The sequence below is a fragment of the Pelophylax lessonae genome, assembly GCF_965119305.1.
Source record: "Pelophylax lessonae genome assembly, chromosome: 9".
In the NCBI taxonomy this organism is placed as follows: domain Eukaryota; kingdom Metazoa; phylum Chordata; class Amphibia; order Anura; family Ranidae; genus Pelophylax; species Pelophylax lessonae.
In genome coordinates, this window is record NC_138776.1 from 79211981 (window position 1) to 79233583 (window position 21603).

The window sequence follows — 21603 nt, forward strand, 5'->3', positions numbered from 1 at the left end:
TCCTGACCCCCCAACATGCCACATTTGGCATGTCATTTTTTTTTTGGGGGGGGGGGGTGGGGGCAGAGCGGGTACCTAGATTTGACAACTTCCCGCTCCCACTTCTGTTCGGGCTGCCTAAGCGGCTCGAGCAGAAGTTCTCCTCTCTCCATCTTCCCTGAAATCTTCTGGGACACGTCACAGGTCCCAGAAGATTGCCCGTCCCCACAGGAAACGCAGCGTGACTCGCACATGCGCAGTGCTTACCCGGCTGTGAAGCCTCAACCTGTCACAGCCGGTTGCCCACACTAGTGATGCCGGTGCCACGGGGAGAAGAGGGAGTGAACCAAGGCTCCCACCGGCCGCATCGCTGGATTGTGTGACAGGTGAGTGTGTGTTTATTAAAAGTCAGCAGCTACACTTTTTGTAGCTGCTGACTTTTAATAAACACAAAAATGGGCAGTACTCCCCTTTAAGTTTCTCTGGGTCAAGTCTGCTGTCTTTCTGTTACAACTATTACAATATTGTTGTGTCCCTGGTTTGACTTGCCAGGTGGATGGGTCCAATAGAAAGGGGTTAACCTTGCTGGCCAAGTTTTCCTGCCAAATCCTGGGGCCTACCCCCCCCCCCCCCCCACAGGTCATCCCATATAAGCAGGGGCTCTGTTGCTGGAACACTGACAAAATGTAGGCTGTTATGCTGCTGGACTGAGCCCAGCCTGGAGCCAATCGAGGTTTCCTAAAGGGAATGAGGAATCAGAGGACTTGCTGGACTTTTGGGTACCTATGATGGACTAATTGTATTTTTAGGAATGATGCCAACTATGGACCCTATAGACTTTTTGCTAGTTCCTGTTGATTATGTGCCATTGTGGACTCTGCCTTTATGGACTCCTTAAAAGACTTTGCTGTTACTCAGGTATGGTTAACCAATGGGCACCGAGAGCACCTTTGTACAGGATTATGTGAGAAGTTGCTTTAAAAGAACTGTTCCTTTATGTTTTCATTTCTTCAGTAAAAACTGTTTGTATTCCTCTAAATAGCTGGTCTGAAGTCTAAGTGGTGCATTGCTAGGCATATCCAAAGAACAAAGCTTGCATCAAGGAGATAGTTAATGGAGATTCAGTACATTTAGTCCAGTAGAGAGATGCTGTTTAGTATGGGCCATAATGCCGTTCTCAGGGACAACCAAGCTTGTATCATTGCTTAAGGCAACCAACCAGCCAGGAAATAGGTGACTAAGCTTAGGGTGAGGTTACTCTGATAGCGAAGGGATGTTGTACTTATCCCCTTTGCTACCAGACCCATGGTACAGCATACTTAGGGACCTAGCCTGGGAGTTATGGAAGAACTGTAGAGGGGCCTCTCAGAGAGAGAGAAAGCAAGCACATAGTTACAGAGTGAGTTAATTTCCCATATTCATTTGTAACTGGACATGTCACTGTTCATATCGCATGATGGTAAACTCCTGCCTAGAACCAAGGCAATTAGCGATTGTAGTTCTTAGTGTCTTCCACTAGGGTGCCTAAGCCCTGCCCACAAGGTGGTTACAGGACTGGTGACCAGTAAGATGAGAGAGAGTGTGGGAGCTTGCATCCGTGCATGTGGACAAGGTATAGGCCTGGCATTGAAGCCAATCAGTTGCTGGAAGTTTGTTAGGAAATCTAAGCTGCATGTGCTGGTCACATGTATAATATTGAGTAACCTTCCTGCATACTTTTGTGCTCCAACATACCAGGTACAGATCTCTTACACAGCAGTCATAGTGTTGTTTGGAACAGCACTGTCTGCCCCTCCTCTTTCTTTGACCAATCACGGAGTGCTTAGCATTCTGTGAACCCATTCACTAAATGCAACGCTATAATAGTAAATAGGCAGATAAGAGAAGGGCAGGCAGAGTGGCTGCTGTGTAAAAGAACCGTTTCTCTCCTCTTGGAACTTTATAGCAAAAGCTGAACTATCTGTGCTTAGTGAAGCAGTACATTTTAAACAAAAAAAAGAGAGATCCAGATTACCACCTTCATTATTTTCTGGAGTTCTCCTTTAAAACATTTCATTTTTTTTTCTGACAAAATTCTTTACCTTCATTTCCCCCGGAAATTGGTATTGACAATAATCCAGACTGCTGAATTGATCCTTTAGAAGTTACCTGAAAATGAATAAAAGGAGCTGAAGTTAAATTTTGCAGATATCTGTGAGAAAAGCCCTGAGATCTGATTGTAGGGAAGGGAAACATCCCCTTCACACAGCACACAGGAACAGAACTGAGACTGTAAATGACAGGCTGCATGCTGGAGCTCCGTCCCTCTTGTCTCCTCTTTTCTCTTAAGGCCCGTACACGCGTACCGATCGTCGGCGAACGATCGGCCGTCTTTTGTCCCCGGGCTGTCGGTGTCTGTTGAAAAGTGCAAAGACAGCACAAGAATTTTGTCCGCCATGTAATGGTTAACTTTCCCTGTGTTTTTTCTTTTCTGAGCATGCCCAGTCTTGCAAATCTGCGGTCTGTCGGCCGAATTCTGTACTGACTGGCGAACAATCGGCCGCTCTGGTGTCGGCATACAAAAATTTTAATGCTTGCATGACAGATTCTTGTTGGCAGAATGTGCGCTGACGGCTGTCAGAGGCATCATAGTAACAAGCGTACAATCGGCAGATCGTTCGTCGGCCGACGCTTGTCTGCCGACGATCGGTACGTGTGTACGGGCCTTTAGTGTCAGGAAAACTTGTCAGAAGTAACTTATACAAATAGCAAAGGAACGAGACAGCTGAGGGAAATAACACTTAGTGCTCTGGACTGGGACAAATATACACTATAGAAGGGTGTGCTTTGTTCATATTTCTTGTCTGAGATTTACAACCTCTTCAATGGTATTTCTTCAAGTTTATGAAGTACAAAAAAGAACATACTTGACAATAAGCAATCTGGATGGGAAAAATCAAGGCTTACCAGATACTGCAAATCCATGTGCTTGACTTTATGCTCCAGCTCTGTGCGCTTAATGATATATTCCACCCTGGCCTCATGCTGCCCATCACATGGAAGAACCACATCAAAGGAGTGGATTTTCAGGAAACTCTTGCTACGAGAGTAGGCGGAATTAAGGTTGAGTTTAGCATAACCATAATCTGGTGTAATTAAGTTGAGCAAATGCCATTGCTCTGATATGTTTGTTCTGGCCTATAAAAGAAACAACAGTAAAAGCATATAGATAAAATATTATAACACCATCACCTACTTCCTTACAATAATTAGAATAACCACTAAGGGCAGTATAGCACCTCACCTGCTTGTCATAGTTTAAGCAGAGGAGAGCTTTGTGGTAGACTTTACCAGTGTTCCCCAGACCCTATTTGCTTGTACCTGAAAAGGGCAAAATTATTTTCCAAACCCAGAAGTAATTATTCAAATAGTTACCACAAGTATTGCTTGTCCTTTCCAGTTGCTCGTGTTCTCAATTGTAAAGGACACTCGCCCCTTCTCATTGGTCACAAGAGTCTGCTTGCTTGTAAAGTCTTTGTTTGAAACACTGAGATGCACAGTATGGCCAGCAAGAGGATCACCAAAGGTATTTGTTACAGCAAGCTGTAGAGGAACATAAATATAGTAAAAATAATACAATTTTTTATATAATATTACAATTTTACGCAACGCTTTACATTATATTGTACCTGTGATACATTGAAGTTTGTGATGAGTTGAGATGTAACAGACAGTACTAAGACTGGAGCAGACAGAATCTGGAAAAGCTTTGCATGGCAACCAATCAGCTTCTAGCTTTTATTTTGAAAGCTTAACTGAACAAGTTGAAACTCGAGCCTGATTGGTTGCCTTGCTCAGCTGTTCCAGATTCTGTCTGCTCCAGTCTTAGTAAATTCTCCCTAGCATACATCATAAAGTTATGAGGAGGTTGGATTTGGTGAAAGTAGTTTTACTGGCTCTGAAAAAGTTGCTTATCTATGAATGTAACTAATGGCTCCTTCACCTGAGTGGCTAGGGGGTGGTAGAAACTGTTAACTGAGATGCAGTTTTACTGCCCCACCCATTTAAATTCTAACATTGCAACCCAACAGCGCTGCACATATTTAATGGCCTCAATGCTTTGCTTTGCAGCAATGCCAATTTTGACTTGGCCTACAGAGTTTGACAGACTCACTCACCAAGGTCATTGGAAGCACGCTGCAGCCAAGAGCCAAACACTTACAGTTGTGATGGGATTTTGATGTTCAAAATTCTTCTTGAGAAAAAAGTAAAACAGACATTCAGGAGGTGGCAGGATCGCTTCCTGAATGCCTGTTAGCCACTGCTATACTACTCTCTTAAAAATAATCCACTGCCAATCTTTTTTCAGAGGGCTGTAGGCAATGCCACGAGAATGAAAGAGCCCTAATACTTGGTAGATGTTGTATTTATATGTAATCCAAAAGGATGCTTAACTAGTTAAAGAGTTTGGGAGTTCTACACACACCCAAAACAAGGTCATCATTGTACACAGGACGTGTGTAGCACATCCAGTCTCACTGCCTGGTTGCCTGGACCCCCTTCCCAGTAAACAACAATAGTCGGCTATGATTTGCATTTTTACCCGACCACTCTTCAACATTCTCCCAACCCCCCGCCCTTACATTATCACTCAAACCCTCTCCTTCACTCTCAGTGAAACCCTTCCTTTACCATACCTGCAACCCCTCCTTCTCTCAGAACACAACATCAGCACCCTTTCTCTTAGCACAGACCACACCCTCCCTCCTGTGATTACCCACTGCATCTGTATCCCTTTCTTCACTCACCATCAAACATGACTTTACCCTATCTTCTTTCATGATCTGTCATGCAACTCACCATGCACGCCCTTCTCTTAACACACTATTGCTACAGCCCCCCCTTTTTTTTTAAAACACACCATGCTAACACACCTCTTTCTCCCAGCTCGAAGTGATTCTGAGAGGGGCATGAGCGTCCATCTGGTGTGCACCATTGGGGACCTGGCTGCCAGATGGTGACGTGGGCCCTAATGATTGGATAACAATAAGACAATGCTAGATCTGTTGGGCAGATAAGTAAGCCTTCTGATGAGTCCCCGGCATCACAGGTAAGAGGGGGTGGATGGGAAAAAAATGGGGGTGAGGGTGGGTTTAGGTGCTGAAGAGCAAAGAATAAAAGTTATGTTTACCAGCCGGTATTAGTCACCACGCAATGCGTAGGAGTTATTTTTTTTTTTTTTTACATTTAGCAGGCTGTGCATTTGAGTATGCCTAAGATGTAGGTTTGTTGCAGTATACAAAATTCGACTTTTCCAAAAGCCTACACTAAGGCAAGGCCCCACTAACCTACTACTGGCAAACATGTGGTAGCCAAATGTAATTTTTGTCTTTTAAGTGCTTTTCATTTTTTTTATTGAGATAATGCCTAAAGAAGAACAGTTTGTATTATATTGCTCTCTGATGTCCAAAGATCTGTTGCTGAGAGACAGCTGGGAGTGGGATATCATGAGAACCCCACAAGTAAGGATGGGCCGAACGACCCCCTGTTCGGTTCACACCAGAACTTTCGAACGTCGTAAAAGTCCGGAACCGAATAACGAACCCCATTGAAGTCTATGGGACCTGAACTGGAAAAATCAAAAATGCCCATTTTGAAGGCTTATATGCAAGTAATTGGGCATACAATGGTTGTGGAGGTCCGGGTACTGACCTGCAGAACATGTATCAGAAAAAAAAAGTTTGTAAAAAATGTCATTTTTAAATGAGCAGTAATTTACTGATGCTTAAAGTGAAAGCATCAAAATGAGAAATAACAATAAAAATGAAAAATTCCTTTTAATATAGTTCCCGGGTGGTCCCCTTAGTCTAACTGTAAAGTGGCACATCTTTACTGTGTAGAAGAATCTGTACTGTGTAGAAGCTACTGCAGAAATAATCGCATTTTTAAAGCCAAAAACAATGTAGTGCACTGGGAACAGGATTAGAGATTTTTTGGATAAATTCTGGTGTCTCTCTTCTGCACACTTCGGATAGAAGTAACAGGTGTGGAAAAATTGGTCTTTGTGTGTCGAAGGTGCCATCACACTGTAACTCTATAGAGATATTCATGATAAAAGCAAGATTTGCCTTGCTGTCAAAGTTTTACAATGTTTTACAATGCCTCGTTGGATATGTAGTCCTGCAACAGTTGGAGGGCTGTAGTTTGAGGATCCCTGCTATAGAGGTACTCCTGATGAAAGCAAGAATTGGCCTTGCTGTAAAAAATTTAAATGATATTCACCTGTCAAACAGGTGTGGAAAAATTGGTCTTTGGGTGTCTGTGGCACCTTCACACTGTAACCCTATAGAGGTACTCTTGATGAAAGCAAGAATTGGCCTTGCTGTCAAAAATTGAAATAATATGATCTGTCAAACAGGTGCGGAAAAATTGGTCTTTGGCTGTTAATTGAGCCCATGATACCTACACCAAAAAAATTCTTCCAGATAAAATCAACATCCACAACACTAGGCAGCCTAGAAGTCTTGCAGAGATTCCACATACCAAAAACACTTAATCAGTGGCATCAGGGGCTTCATAGCTGCTGGTAATCCAGGACTGATTCATTTTGATTCAGACGGTCCTTGGAGTTTGTGGACAGACGGGTTCTATTATCAGTAACAAAACCTCCAGCAGCACTGAATGCCTGTTCAGAAAGCACGCTGGATGCAGGGCAGCCCAGCAACTCAATTGCATACTGGGCAAGTTCTGGCCAGTGGTTTATTATCATGACCCAGTAACCCAGTGGATCATCAACTGGAAAGCTCTCCATTTCTATTTTCGCCCCTAGATAATAGTCCACCATATGATGCAGGCGCTGCCGATGGAATGCGGAAGCTGAAAGCCCTGGGCGACTCTTTAATTTGACATCCAGTCCTTCTGGTGAGAAGCACATAATGCATGTGGGATGGGGCACTATAAAGCACCGCTTTTTAGGAATCATCTTTTTCACCTATTTCAACACATTTAATGGGACTCTTTTTGGTATCGCCTTATTTATTCAATTTTTCTCTTTTTATAGACTTAATATGAAAATACTTTTTTTCTTTTTTTTTGTGTGCATGAGTATTGAGTTTGATGTTGAACATTTTTAGGTTGCGAGTCATGTTTTTTTTTTTTTTTTATAGTGAGCCATGTATTTAGACTTTTTTTTAAGAAGCAGCACCTTCAAGTACACTTTTTTAGGTTAAAAGGTAAGCGCAAATTAATTTCTATATATCCTATAAGTATTAAGTGCCCTCTGTATTATATTGAGGAGTTTTACCTTATTCCAACTCTAAAAAAACGGTTTCAGGTGTAGCTGGCCTTAAAGTGATTATTGCAATTAAAGGAAATACTGTAGAAGCTGTCCTTGCTGACTACTACTACTAAAAATTATAATTGTCTAGCATGGGTCACTTATCCAAACCAAGTTTGCAGATGTGGAGTTCTGACGTCAGTCTGATTTGCTAATCTGTATTCTTGTTTTTGGTTAATGATCTAGAAGATGCTGAAACAACAAAACTTAACCTAGGTAGGTCAGCAATGACAGTGTCTCAGCACAGGTTTGCTTTAAATAGTAATCATAATTCAAGATAGCAGATGGAGAACAACGTAGTATAACTCACCAATCCACTGTATGGGATTCCAGGTTTGTAAGTGCTTTCATAGTCAACAAACACCACTTTGTTTATGATTTTTGAGATTTCTGTCTGACTGCTGGCTGATAACTCAATTCCTGCACAAAGTTGAAAAAAGGAACACAGGCAAAGTTAGAAAAAGGAACAGATTTATAGAGTTAGGACTGCAGTACACTTGGGGGTGGGGTTGGGGGGCTTGGCTGTGACGTGGCCTCTGCAGCTTATGTATATATTTGCAAATGTGTGCAAACTAAACCCCTTGTTTTACCAAGAACTGTTAGACAGGGTAACTCAGTTTGTTGCAGACTGGCTGGTAATATTTGTTTATTGTTTTTCTGAAATGCGTCACGTTTCCAAAAGGAACACAAAGCCTGACTTATTACAATTACTAACAATTCAGCAAGTATTTGGTGAACACAAGTGTAGTAAACCACAACATTCAATCAGCAGCTATGTGTCACGATTACAATGTAACAACTTTATGCGCTTTTCCTTCTAGTTTTATTAAAAAAGTGGAATATGCTCACTCTGCAAACTCTATCTTCATATATCTTAGCGAATGGGATGAAACAAAATGAAAATCAACTTTGCAAAGAATACCCAATAACAACATGCAAGGGAATATAACATTTACTTTATTCACTTAGATAATTGAGAATTGACTAAATTGTAAACTGAAAATTAATTTTGAAAGTCAACCTGCTTTACTCCTTTACTAAATTCAATTTTGGGTTGAAGGTTTTGGCATATCCTCAGCAAATTTGCTTAAAAAAAAAAAAAATGTAAACTAACTTCTGTCTTTACAACATACAATTGGAATTTCACAATCACTGAAAACTTTTAACTTCCACTAAAAGCATTGTTAACAAATGTTAACGTTAAAAAAAATAACTTATCTATAGCAGGAGTGCCCAACCTGTGGTCCATAGACCGAGGCAGCTATGAATGCAGCCCAGCGTAAACTTACTTGAAAATGTTGATTTTTATTTTTTTTATTTTTTGTAACAAATGCAATTACACTTAGGCCCCGTTCACATTGCAGCGACGCTACTTCCCGGGGCGACCTCCGAGGTCGCGGCACGCTGCTCGCCCCGCGACCTCGGTGCGGTCGGCACGGACTTCATAACATTGAAGTCTATGCAGGTCGCTCCGGGTCACCCCAAAGAAGCTCCGGACCCTTTTTCTAAGTCGGAGCGACTTGTGTCGCTCCTATTAGAACGGGTCCGCAGCTTCTCTATGGAAGGCGACCTACGGCGACCTGTCAGGCGACCAGGTCGCCTGACAGTGACAGGTCGCCTCAGTGTGAACGGGGGCTTAGTAAAAACATGCACCTAAAGAAAAACAGTGTTTCTTTACTGGACTTTTTTTTAAAAGTTTTATCTTCCCAAAGAAAAATATCCCACTCATCACAATCATGCCTTATTCATGTCATTCATTTTCGGCACCATCTATATTTGTGAGCAACTTTTTTCAAGGATGAAGCGACGAAGGGAAAAATTAGAACCAAAATATCTGAAGAGCACCTTGAGAATTCATTGAGAATTGCTACTTCATCCATCGAACCAGATATTGATGCATTAGTTTAACAAAAACAGTGTCAAATATCGCACTAGTTTTCTTTTCTTTTTTAAAACAGTGAGGTTTATTGAAACTTTTGGTACAATACAAAAATAGACCGTGCATTGAAACTTCGATCAGATTCATAACACACAGAAGTACAAAAGCAAAAAAAATACAAATATACACAGTGATTAACACTTAGAAACAGAGCAGACATAGTAAAAATAAGGCAGTAATCAGTTACTTTCTTTCGGCCCAACACTCGAGCAGACAATATTAGGTCAATTGGGGCGGTCAGCATAAAATAGTTACCCACTGTACTACTGAGCTGTGTCAGGGCACTGCACCCACTTGTCCCAAATCTTGTTGAACTTCTGGGGGCACCCCCTATGTTTATATAAAAGTTTATGAAATGGGATGACACTATTAATTTCCTTAATCCACATTCCTAGAGTAGGAGGAGTAGGTCTCATCCACCGCCTGGCTATCAATTTACGCGCTATAAACAAAGTTTCCTGAAGAAATATGACAGTGGATTTGGGCATCTCTCCATCCGGATAGACCCCCAGGAGACACTCCTTAGGGGAGAGCTGCAGAGGAGACCCCATTTTGTCGTGCAGAAATGCGACTACCTGTTGCCATAGAGTCTGTAGTTGGGGACAGCTCCACAATAGGTGAAAGAAGGAAGCATCAGGGTCTGCGCACATAGGACAAGAGGGGACCAAGTCAGGGTGATATTTGGACAGTCTGAGCGGGGTGAGATAAGCCTGGTGTATTATAAAGGTCTGGGTAAGACGATCCGACAGTTTTGGCGACACTCTGCGGCACGTCTCCAGGGCATCCTCCCATTCCTCATCCTCCATGGCCCCCACATTGCGCTCCCAGCGGGTCTTAAGTGCATAAGCTAAAGTGGTCGAGGAAGGTGTGTGGAGCTCAGAGTAGAACATGGAGATAAGGTGACTGGGTTCTGTACTTTTAACAATCTCAAGGGTGGTGACCGATTCTATCTCAGGAGGACCGTCAGGGAATTGAGATCTATAAGCATGGGAGAGCTGTAAGTATCTGTAGTGCATGGGGCCCTGGAGCGCAAACTGGTCTTGCAGGGTCTCGTAAGACCGCAGACCAGTGGTCGTGGAGATATGGCTAAGGAGGAGAATACCCCTCCCACTCCATATCGACAGGTCAGGGATGGAGAGGAACTCACGCAATGTACTATTATGTCACAGAGGGGTGAGTGTATGGAACGGAGGGCATCGAAGCCTGGACGCTACCACCTCCCAGATCCGACAATAGTGATATAGGAGAGATCTGGGGCACAGGGGCTCCGGCGAGCCCCTGACGCCCCTAAGGATAACTAGGAGGGGGTCCCCGAGGGGATGAGCCCACCCAGGGCAGAGCAGGGTCAAGAAGCGTTCTCTATCCGTTTTATCAATGTGAAAGAACTGGGATAACTGAGCTGCCAGATAGTACAGATTAAAATCCGGCAGGGCCAACCCCCCTAGATTTGTAGGATTTTTGAGTTTGCGCCAGGAGATCTTGTGCCGGTTAGCACCCCAAACAAAGGTCTTGAGGAGTGATTCCATCTGCTTAAACAGCCTGAGTGGCAGATATATAGGAGAATGCCATACAACATAGAGAATTTTGGGAAGAAGAATCATTTTAATTAAATTGACCCTACCCATCACTCCCAGAGGTAATTTGGACCATACTTGAATTTTGGCCTTAAGCAGAGGGAACAAGGGTTGAACGTTATCTGGGACATAATCTGCTGAGCTAGCTGTCACCTGAATCCCTAAGTACTTAATACGGGATACACACTGCAGGGCCGGGTCTGCGGGGGCGATCGCCTGCGGGCTCTCGTCAAGCGGGAGAATTTGTGACTTATCCCAGTTTATCTGAAAACCGGAGAACCGTCCGTACCGTTCAATCAAAGAAAGGGCTGTGAGCAGGGAATCTCGAGAGTCTTCCAAATATAACAAAGTGTCGTCAGCATACATGCTGATTTTCTCCTCCAGCGGTCCCTTACGTAGGCCACGAATCCCGGGATGTGCTCTAATGGCCATCGTCAGGGGCTCCGCGGCCAAGGCATACAGCAGGGGGGAGAGGGGGCACCCCTGTCGAGTGCCACGGGATAAAGGGAAGGCGGTCGACTGCCAGCCGTTGGCCAGGACCCTAGCTACCGGGGCGCTATATAGAAGTTTGACCCACTTAATAAAATTAGGTCCAAAGCCGTATAGGTCCAGGCAGGTCCATAGAAATGGCCACTCTACCGAGTCGAATGCTTTAGCCGTGTCCAAGGAGACCACCACCCTGCCGCCCATTCCGTCGTGTTGTGCCTGGAGATTCATGAATAACCGGCGAAGATTAAATGAGGTGTTCCTCCCAGGCATGAACCCGGCCTGGTCCGAGTGTATGAGTGAAAGGATCACCTTGTTAAGACGGAGGGATAAAATTTTCGCAAGGATTTTAGTGTCTACTGGGAGCAAAGAGATGGGGCGGTAAGACTCTGGGGCGTGCAAGTCCTTGCCCGGCTTGGGGATGAGCACAATTAGCGCCTCCCGCATAGAAGGGGGCAGGGCTGCATCCTTGAACAGAGATTGAAACAAAGCCAATAATTTAGGAGAAAGGAGTTCCGAATATTGGGAGAAGAATTCAATCGGGAGGCCGTCCAGGCCGGGGGCCTTAGATCTAGGGAACTCGGACACGGCTGCTGCAATCTCCTCCACAGAAATGGGTGCCTCGAGGGTCGCCAACTGGTCGGGTGTCAATGTGGGAAAGGCAATAGAGTCCAGAAAGTCATGCATGTCAGTGCAGTCAGCGGGGGCCCTAGAGGTGTAAAGTGTACTAAAAAATGATTGGAAACACTGTGTCACCGCAGCAGGATCGGTGATCTCATTACCCAGGTCATCCTTCAAAGTTATAACTACCGGGGGCCTATCCTCACAATGAACTAAATATGCTAGGAGTTTCCTCGCCCGCTCTCCATGTGCAAACAGATTCTGCTTCTGAAAAAACATCTTAGATTTCGCCTTCTCATATTCAAGTTGGGAAAGGACTTTAGAGGTCAATTTATACTGGGATTCATGCGTCGGAGTCGGGTCCGCCATAAAGGCCTGTTCAGCTTCAAGCAGATTCGCCGTTGCCCTGGAGATCTCCTCAGCAGCCCGCGCTCTAACAGCTTTAATTTTGGAAATCATAGTGGATCTGGCGAACAGTTTAAATGCCTCCCACACTGCAGCCGGGGAGGCAGTACCCTCATTATCAGAAAAGAATTGTGTCCAGGTCCCCTCAATGTCGTTCCCATCAGACACTAAGGGGAGCCAGGCGGGATTCAGGCGCCAGGCCGGGGGAGGTCTATTGCAGGACAAGGACAACAGTATCCAATAAGGGCAGTGATCAGACAGAGTCCGTGGGGCGAAGCCTGCCGCCAGTAACCTGGGGAGCAGGGTTCGAGACATCAATATCAGATCAATGTGTGACATAGAATGGTGTGCAGCCGAGAAACAGGAGTACGCACGCTGAGCGGGGTACTTGCTACGCCAGGAGTCGGTCAAACCAAAGCTCTCCACCAATCGGGAGAACCTGGTCGGGGACGACCCCGGCGGCGCCTGGGAGGCGCCACCGGATCTATCCAGACCCGAGTCCAGCACATTATTAAAGTCGCCCAGCCAGATCACCGGGGCCCCCGGGCATTGTGCCATAAACGCCAATCCCTCCATTATAACCACAGCAGAGTAAGGGGGGGGGCACATAGAAAGCCATCAGAAGCATCAATTCCCCATAGACTGACGTTTTAAGGAAGACATATCTACCCATTGGGTCAACCTGAGATCCTAGGAGCTGGAAATGCACCGATTTGGCCACCAGAAGCGCCACACCCCTGGAGTGCGAGCTATATGCAGAGTGATGCACTCAGCCAACCCAAGGCCGTTTGAGAGACTGCTGTACGCGGCCCTCCAAATGTGTCTCCACCAGTACTATAATGTCAGCCCGGACACGGCGTAGAACATTAAAGACAGCCGTCCGTTTAATCTTATCGCGCATACCCCTGACATTCCACGTCAACAATTTCAATGTGGCCATGGCAGGGGTAATACGGAGCGTGGAGCGGAGGCTCCCAGGATCTCAGGCAATAAGGCCACAGAACTAACAACCCCACAGTCATACACTAACATTAATAAACGGCAGTAAAAGAGCAGGCAGTTATTACTTGAGGTCAATGTGCATAGAACAGAAACAGTATAGAGATTGTACCAATTATAAATTGTTCCCAAACAAGTGCCTCAACCAGAACAGGCCCACATGCGACTGGTAAAAAACAAAATCAGGAGGCCAGGGACCCCCAGGATAGTCAGCAAAAATACAGCAAAATACAACTAGGACAAGCAAGGGGGCCCGGGGGCCCAGGTCCAGCAGAAGTCGCAGGGGGCAACAGGGGAGTTGGGCACAAACACACGCCTGAGCGGGTGTAGGGGGCGAAAACCAACGGGTGTGTCGCTGGGTAGCAAAACCTATGGGCAGGTGGAAATCCATAGGAAGAGAACAGAAAAATCAGTTCCATCTGTGGAGCTAGGGTGCTCCGCCGGGCAAATACAGGAGCAGTGGGTCAGGGAAATGAGGGGGGGGGGGGGAAAGGGGGGTACAAAGTCTTGGGTTCCGCAGGATCTACAAAGCCCCCCCCACCTCAGCAGCAGCACAAGGCACAGGCAATCAGGGAGAAGGTGTCATGAAGTCGCCAGGGCAAGGTGGTCAGGCTCTAGCTTCCAGTCCTTCTAGCCAGGAGATGGCGGCTTCCGGATCCTCAAAGAAGTGGGCTCGGTCCTCACCCTCCACTCTAAGACGGGCCGGGTACAACATAGAGTATTTGATATTCTTGATACGCAGCCTGCGTTTGACCTCCAAAAAGCTCTTGCGGCGCCTCTGGACCTCAGCAGAGAAGTCGGGGAAAATCGCTATTTTGTGATTTCCAAATGGAATGTTCCCCTTAACTCTGGCCAGGCGCAATATGGCATCTCTGTCCCGATAGTTCAGGAATTTAGCGATGAATGTGCGGGGGGGTGCACCCTGAGGGGGGGGACGCCCTGAGAGGCGATGTGCACGTTCCACAACAAAAGTGGGTGAAAAGGATTCTCTGCCATATGTTTGAGTGAGCAATTGTTCCAGATAAGATGAGGGGTCTGCACCTTCAGAGCCCTCCGGGAGGCCAATGAACCGCAAGTTACAGCGGCGCAGCCTATTCTCCATGTCATCTTGTTTTTGAAGGATAAGGTGTACTTGTTGCTGCAGCCTGTCTGAGGAGCTTTGCAATGGGGGGAGGGAGTCCTCCACCTCGCTGATTCTGTGTTCAGCCTCACCAACTCTGTCCCTTAGCTTCTGCATATCCTGACGCATCAGTGATATATCTACCTTCACCTCCTCGATTTTAGTCGTCAGCATGGTCTGGCAGGTGGCAATCGCTTCCAATACCTTGGATGTAGCAGGGCTCTCCGGCTCCTCCACCACGAGCGACGGGCCGGCGCCATCTTGGATCGGGGCCTCCTTCTCCAGCCTCCGGAATGCAGCCAGTTTTGCCGCAGCTTCCGAGCCTTTCTTCGGCGGAGACATGCGGAGGTCAGTGCCTCGGGTGTGCGGGAGGTGAAGGGAGGATTATCGTGCCCGGAGGGCTGCAGGATTAGCGGTAAAGGAGATCGGTCCGGCGGAGCTCCTCTCACACACGTCCTCTCACATGCTGCGCCAGGCCACGCCCCCTCGCACTAGTTTTCTGATGCTTTCTTTTACTTTTATCATAAAAAAATATTACAAAAATAAGTTTTATTACTCAGATTGGTACCTTATCTAGATCAGTGATCATTAACTTGTGACCTTCCTGACTTTTTTCTGCTCATCAGCTATCCTTATGGTTAGTGTATTTAATGTGCATACAGTGGGTACGGAAAGTATTCAGACCCCCTTAAATTTTTCACTCTTTGTTATATTGCAGCCATTTGCTAAAATCATTTAGGTTCATTCTTCTTCCTCATGAATGTACACATAGCACCCCATACTGACAGAAAAACACAGAATTGTTGCAGATTTATTAAAAAAGAAAAACTAAAATATCACATGGTCCTAAGTATTCAGACCCTTTGCTCAGTATTTAGTAGAAGCCCCCTTTTGATCTAATACAGCCAGGAGTCTTTTTGGGAAAGATGCAACAAGTCTTTCACACCTGGATTTGGGGATCCTCTGCCATTCCTCCTTGCAGATCCTCTCCAGTTCTGTCAGGTTGGATGGTAAACGTTGGTGGACAGCCATTTTTAGGTCTCTCCAGAGATGCTCAATTGGGTTTAAGTCAGGGCTCTGGCTGGGCCATTCAAGAACAGTCACGGAGTTGTTGTGAAGCCACTCCTTTGTTATTTTAGCTGTGTGCTTAGGGTCATTGTCTTGTTGGAAGGTAAACCTTCGGCCCAGTCTGAGGTCCAGAGCACTCTGGAGAAGGTTTTTGTCCAGGATATCCCTGTACTTGGCCGCATTCATCTTTCCCTCGATTGCAACCAGTTGTCCTGTCCCTGCAGCTGAAAAACACCCCCACAGCATGATGCTGCCACCACCATGCTTCACTGTTGGGACTGTATTGGACAGGTGATGAGCAGTGCCTGGTTTTCTCCATACATACCGCTTAGAATTAAGGCCAAAAAGTTCTATTTTGGTCTCATCAGACCAGAGAATCTTATTTCTCACCATCTTGGAGTCCTTCAGGTGTTTTTTTAGCAAACTCCATGCAGGCTTTCATGTGTCTTACACTGAGGAGAGGCTTCCGTCGGGCCACTCTGCCATAAAGCCCCGACTGGTGGAGGGCTGCAGTGATGGTTGACTTTCTACAACTTTCTCCCATCTCCTGACTGCATCTCTGGAGCTCAGCCACAGTGATCTTTGGGTTCTTCTTTACCTCTCTCACCAAGGCTCTTCTCCCCCGATAGCTCAGTTTGGCCGGACGGCCAGCTCTAGGAAGGGTTCTGGTCGTCCCAAATGTCTTCCATTTGAGGATTATGGAGGCCACTGTGCTCTTAGGAACCTTAAGTGCAGCAGAAATCTTTTTGTAACCTTGGCCAGATCTGTGCCTTGCCACAATTCTGTCTCTGGGCTCTTCAGGCAGTTCCTTTGACCTCATGATTCTCATTTGCTCTGACATGCATTGTGATCTGGAAGGTCTTGTATAGACAGGTGTGTGGCTTTCCTAATCAAGTCCAATCAGTATAATCAAACACAGCTGGACTCAAATGAAGGTGTAGAACCATCTCAAGGATGATCAGAAGAAATGGAAAGCACCTGAGTTAAATATAGGAGTGTCACAGCAAAGGGTCTGAATACTTAGGACCATGTGATATTTCAGTTTTTCTTTTTTAATAAATCTGCAACAATGTCAACAATTCTGTGTTTTTCTGTCAGTATGGGGTGCTATGTGTACATTCATGAGGAAGAAGAATGAACTTAAATGATTTTAGCAAATGGCTGCAATATAACAAAGAGTGAAAAATTTAAGGGGGTCTGAATACTTTCCGTACCCACTGTATTTCCTCTTCTTCCAATATAGCCCAGGAAAATCCCCAGGGAAACCCTTGATCTATAGTATATCGTTTTACTTTCCTAACAACATCGGCACTAGACTACTTTTTTCATTTTTTGCACACATTAAAAAAAAAAACTGCATTTTTGGCCATAGCCCTCATAAACTCTCAGGACATTATGTTTTTTTTTCTGAAAGCAGAGACCCTGCAGAGTAAAAAAAATTGTAGTCTTTTGGTAAAATATAAAAGGTTGCATTGAGTAAATACATACCAAACATGTAAATTTTTAAAATTGCGGCTAAGTAGGATAGCTAACATGGAGGAACTCATATACATAATGCGTGATGCTCCTGCCAAATTCGCTCACACCTGGACACCCTGGACACATTTTCAGATGTCAAATCAATATGCTCTCCTAAGAGACGAGGTTCATACCAGCTCCGCTTAATAAACATCTCCTACGATCCCATCCTCACACACCTTCTAGTTTACCTGTCGGGACGTGTGGCCTCCCTCCCCTACACAAGGGATGAAGGAGGGAGACGTGCATCAAAACGATATGTAAGCTTTTATTTTTGAAACATCATGCCACAAAAGCACGATAACATATAACATCACTCAGTGCCAAGAAAAAGATTTAAAAATCCCATTACCCTTGCCCTCCACCAAAAATAAATAAATCCCGTTACTCATATATACCTTACTAGCCACCCATCCCACCCCCAATACCTCTTTTCCAGCTACTCAGCTCCCATTTTCCTTTGGTACATACTACCCCCTTTTTTAGTGGTTTATCCCTATCCACTATGTATGCATTGGTGAAAATGTTACCTATAAATATACGCTCTGTTGTTTGTTTTACCTGATTTGATCTTGGTACTGTTTCAAAGTATGCACAATTGTAATTCAATGTTGTTTTTTTTTTTATATCCCTGTTTTTCCTTTCAATAAAATATTATTGTAACAAAAAAATTCCTAAAATTGCATGCACTCATATAATCACAAGAAACTACAGTACCCAAAAATGAAAAAAAAAAAAATTTATTAGTTCACTCTTTGGACTCACTATGTACGTCCAAAGAGCTGAACTAGTTAATAAATCTTATGTTAGTTGATAAAAATTGCTCTGGCAGAGAGCAATACAGCTTTACATTTCTATTATAACAACCCCTTTTAACAAAGCTCAATAGGCTCATGCGGGGACCTCCGCAACACAGACATGGGAATGTCTTGGAAGAACTAATCAGTCAGCACCTAAGGAAACCCACTCCAGTAAACAGATATTTCTGGCCTTCAAATCATTTAACCACTTGCCTAACAGTCCAATTCTGACATTTCTGTCATTCATGTAAAAATTAGTATTTTTGTTGCTAGAAAATCACTTAGAACCCCTAAGCATTATATAGATTTTTTTTTTTTCAAAAGGACTAGAGAATAAAATGGTGGGTGTTGCAATTTTTTATGTCACACGATATTTGAGCAGCTGTTTTTCAAATGCAATTTTTTTTGGAAAAAATATACTTTAATGAATTTTAATGCACAAAACACAATCTAATACCCAGTAGCTTGGTAAAAAATAAAAAATATGTTATGCTGAGTAAACAGATACCTAACATGTCATGCTTTAAAATTACGTACGCATGTGGAATGGTGGCAAAATATGGTACCTAAAATGTCCATAGGTAACTGACTTCAGCCCCATGGCTTCCTGGCAGGACGGGAGAGCCAGCGAAAGTAGGGAGGAGAACCACCTTCCATTGTATGTAAAAGTGATACAGTGGCTAAATAGCTGCTAGGATCACTTTTAACTTATTCAGCATCGCCGGTTGAAAAGATTAGTACGTTGGTCATGACTGCTATGAAAATTCTTATTCTCAAAAAAAAATTGTCATTCAAAAATATTTCAAGAATTTGTTTGCTTTTAACTTTCAATCTTGGAATGAATGGACTTTACCGAACAAAACCCACATACAGTACACTGTTAGAAATGTGTACATTTTAAAAAGAATTACCGCCCTGCTCATTTGAAATTTCTTGTCAATGTGGCTGAAAACAAACATCAGTTTGGTCCCACTAGTGATTAGAAAAACAAATGAACTTTCTTACAACATAAAATGTCAGATTAAATTCTACTAGTGTATACCAGGCCGACCTTACCTAGACTTACCTGTACCTTGTTCTGTAATGTAGGCTGAGCCCTCCAATCTCATTAGCATGCCACTTCTTGTTAAATTGAAAGTTTCAGACTTTACCTGGACTGTGGAACATCCAGAATGATCCAGCTGAAAAGATGATGCAGTGAGTCACTTATGCTGACCATACACATATAGATTTTTTTGGACGAGAATGTTCCTAAGAATATTAGTAGGAAAATTCTTTGAACATTCGATGAATGGACAAATGTCGTTCGAAAATTGTCTTTTGCTTTCAACATTCAATTTTAAAAAGAATGTAATTTCTGAGCTATACCCACATACACAAAAATGTGTTAGATGCTCCTTCAAATTTTCCCGTCACTGTAGTCAAAAACGGACATTGGTTTGACCCCACTAACATTTAGAAAATAAACAAATTTTCTTAAAACAAAAATTTCTGAACGAAAATTTGTAAGTGTATGGCCGGCATTGGACTGCTAATGGTACAGGCTCAATAATAATATAACCATATTCAGCATTGCTAAGATATTTGTTTCATGTAAGAAGTTAACAAAATCAAGGAATTATGAGTACTCCTTTTACATCCAAAAGGATTTAAATGTAAAAATAAAAGTAGAAAATATATAAATTGATAAGCTCATTATTGTCTCTTCTAATAATTTACCTTTCCAGTGTAGTTTGCACAGATATAGAGGGCCTCACTGACGTCATACCAAACCCAATGATATCGGATTCTCTTACGGCATATCTCGATCCTATAATCTCCCAATACTGGCTTTCCATATGTGTACCTGAGGAAACATTCCATAGGCTTTAAGTATTTGTTGTTTACCGTTAGTCAAGGATAACTAAAATAGTATATTGTATTCCTTTAAAAACACTGCTGTAATAACTATGCAATGTTAGTACTGCGATATCCCTGCTGTGCTATGGTGTTCTGATAGTAGGAATGCCCCCCCACCACGGATGCAGATCGTCTGCTGGTTTTCCAGCATGCTCGTACGACAGACGCCGGTCAAGAGACCAACTTCTGTTGGACAAGGAGTTTTCGGACAATTTTCAGCCCATGTGTAAGCTCTCATGAGCATGGCCTTGCTATCGCTCTTGTTTTTTTTTACTGTATTGTAACTGTAATGTCTCCCTTTATATTAGTGCTGCACAAACTGTTGGAGCTAAATAAATCCTGTATAATAATAATAGGTACATCAAGCTCTGTCTCTAAACAGGTATTGTTTTTTATTATGCATGGGCATTTTTTTAGCACTAGTTTGTAAATATTAGTTTTAGAGTAACTGTACTTTAAGATCCAGTAGGTCCTTTTAAAAAAATTAGCATATTGTGATAAAGTTCATTATTTTCTGTAATGTACTGATAAACATTAGACTTTCATATTTTTTAGATTCATTACACACAACTGAAGTAGTGCAAGCCTTTTATTGTTTTAATATTGATGATTTTGGCATACAGCTCATGAAAACCCAAAATTCCTATCTCAAAAAATTAGCATATTTCATCCGACCAATAAAAGAAAAGTGTTTTTAATACAAAAAAGTCAACCTTCAAAAAATTATGTTCAGTTATGCACTCAATACTTGGTCAGGAATCCTTTTGCAGAAATGACTGCTTCAATGCGGCGTGGCATGGAGGCAATCAGCCTGTGGCACTGCTGAGGTGTTATGGAGGCCCAGGATGCTTCGATAGCGGCCTTGAGCTCATCCAGAGTGTTGGGTCTTGCGTCTTTCATCTTTCTCTTCACAACATCCCACATATTCTCTATGGGGTTCAGGTCAGGAGAGTTGGCAGGCCAATTGAGCACAGTAATACCATGGTCAGTAAACCATTTACCAGTGGTTTTGGCACTGTGAGCAGGTGCCAGGTCGTGCTGAAAAATGAAATCTTCATCTCCAAAATCTTCAGTGCTCCAAAATCTCCTGATAGCTAGCTGCATTGACCCTGCCCTTGATAAAACACAGTGGACCAACACCAGCAGCTGACATGGCACCCCAGACCATCACTGACTGTGGGTACTTGACACTGGACTTCAGGCATTTTGGCATTTCCCTCTCCCCAGTCTTCCTCCAGACTCTGGCACCTTGATTTCCGAATGACATGCAAAATTTGCTTTCATCCGAAAAAAGTACTTTGGACCACTGAGCAACAGTCCAGTGCTGCTTCTCTGTAGCCCAGGTCAGGCGCTTCTGCCGCTGTTTCTGGTTCAAAAGTGGCTTGACCTGGGGAATGCTGCACCTGTAGCCCATTTCCTGCACACGCCTGTACACGGTGGCTCTAGATGTTTCTACTCCAGACTCAGTCCACTGCTTCCGCAGGTCCCCAAGGTCTGGAATCGGTCCTTCTCCACAATCTTCCTCAGGGTCCGGTCACCTCTTCTTGTTGTGCAGCGTTTTCTGCCACACTTTTTCCTTCCCACAGACTTCCCACTGAGGTGCCTTGATACAGCACTCTGGGAACAGCCTATTCGTTCAGAAATTTCTTTCTGTGTCTTACCCTTTTGCTTGAGGGTGTCAATGATGGCCTTCTGGACAGCAGTCAGGTCGGCAGTCTTACCCATGATTGCTGGGAGTTTTTAAAAGCCTGATTCAGATGATTAGGTTAATAGCTCGTTTAGAGAACCTTTTCATGATATGCTAATTTTTTGAGATAGGAATTTTGAGTTTTCATGAGCTGTATGCCAAAATCATCAATATTAAAACAATAAAAGGCTTG

At 43.8% G+C, this 21603-nt stretch overlaps 1 protein-coding gene across 1 annotated transcript in view; it reads right to left on the minus strand.

Annotated features, from left to right (window-relative positions):
* Positions 1-21603, minus strand: part of LOC309564225 (alpha-2-macroglobulin-like) — a gene marked incomplete at its 3' end in the record, with an annotated part of 271806 nt that overhangs the window by 194279 nt on the left and 55924 nt on the right. Inside the window, 6 exon segments of the mRNA XM_082268852.1 lie at positions 2061-2127; positions 2926-3156; positions 3394-3561; positions 7605-7714; positions 18891-19005; positions 19544-19670. Of these exon segments, the coding sequence (XP_082124978.1) occupies positions 2061-2127; positions 2926-3156; positions 3394-3561; positions 7605-7714; positions 18891-19005; positions 19544-19670 (818 nt within the window).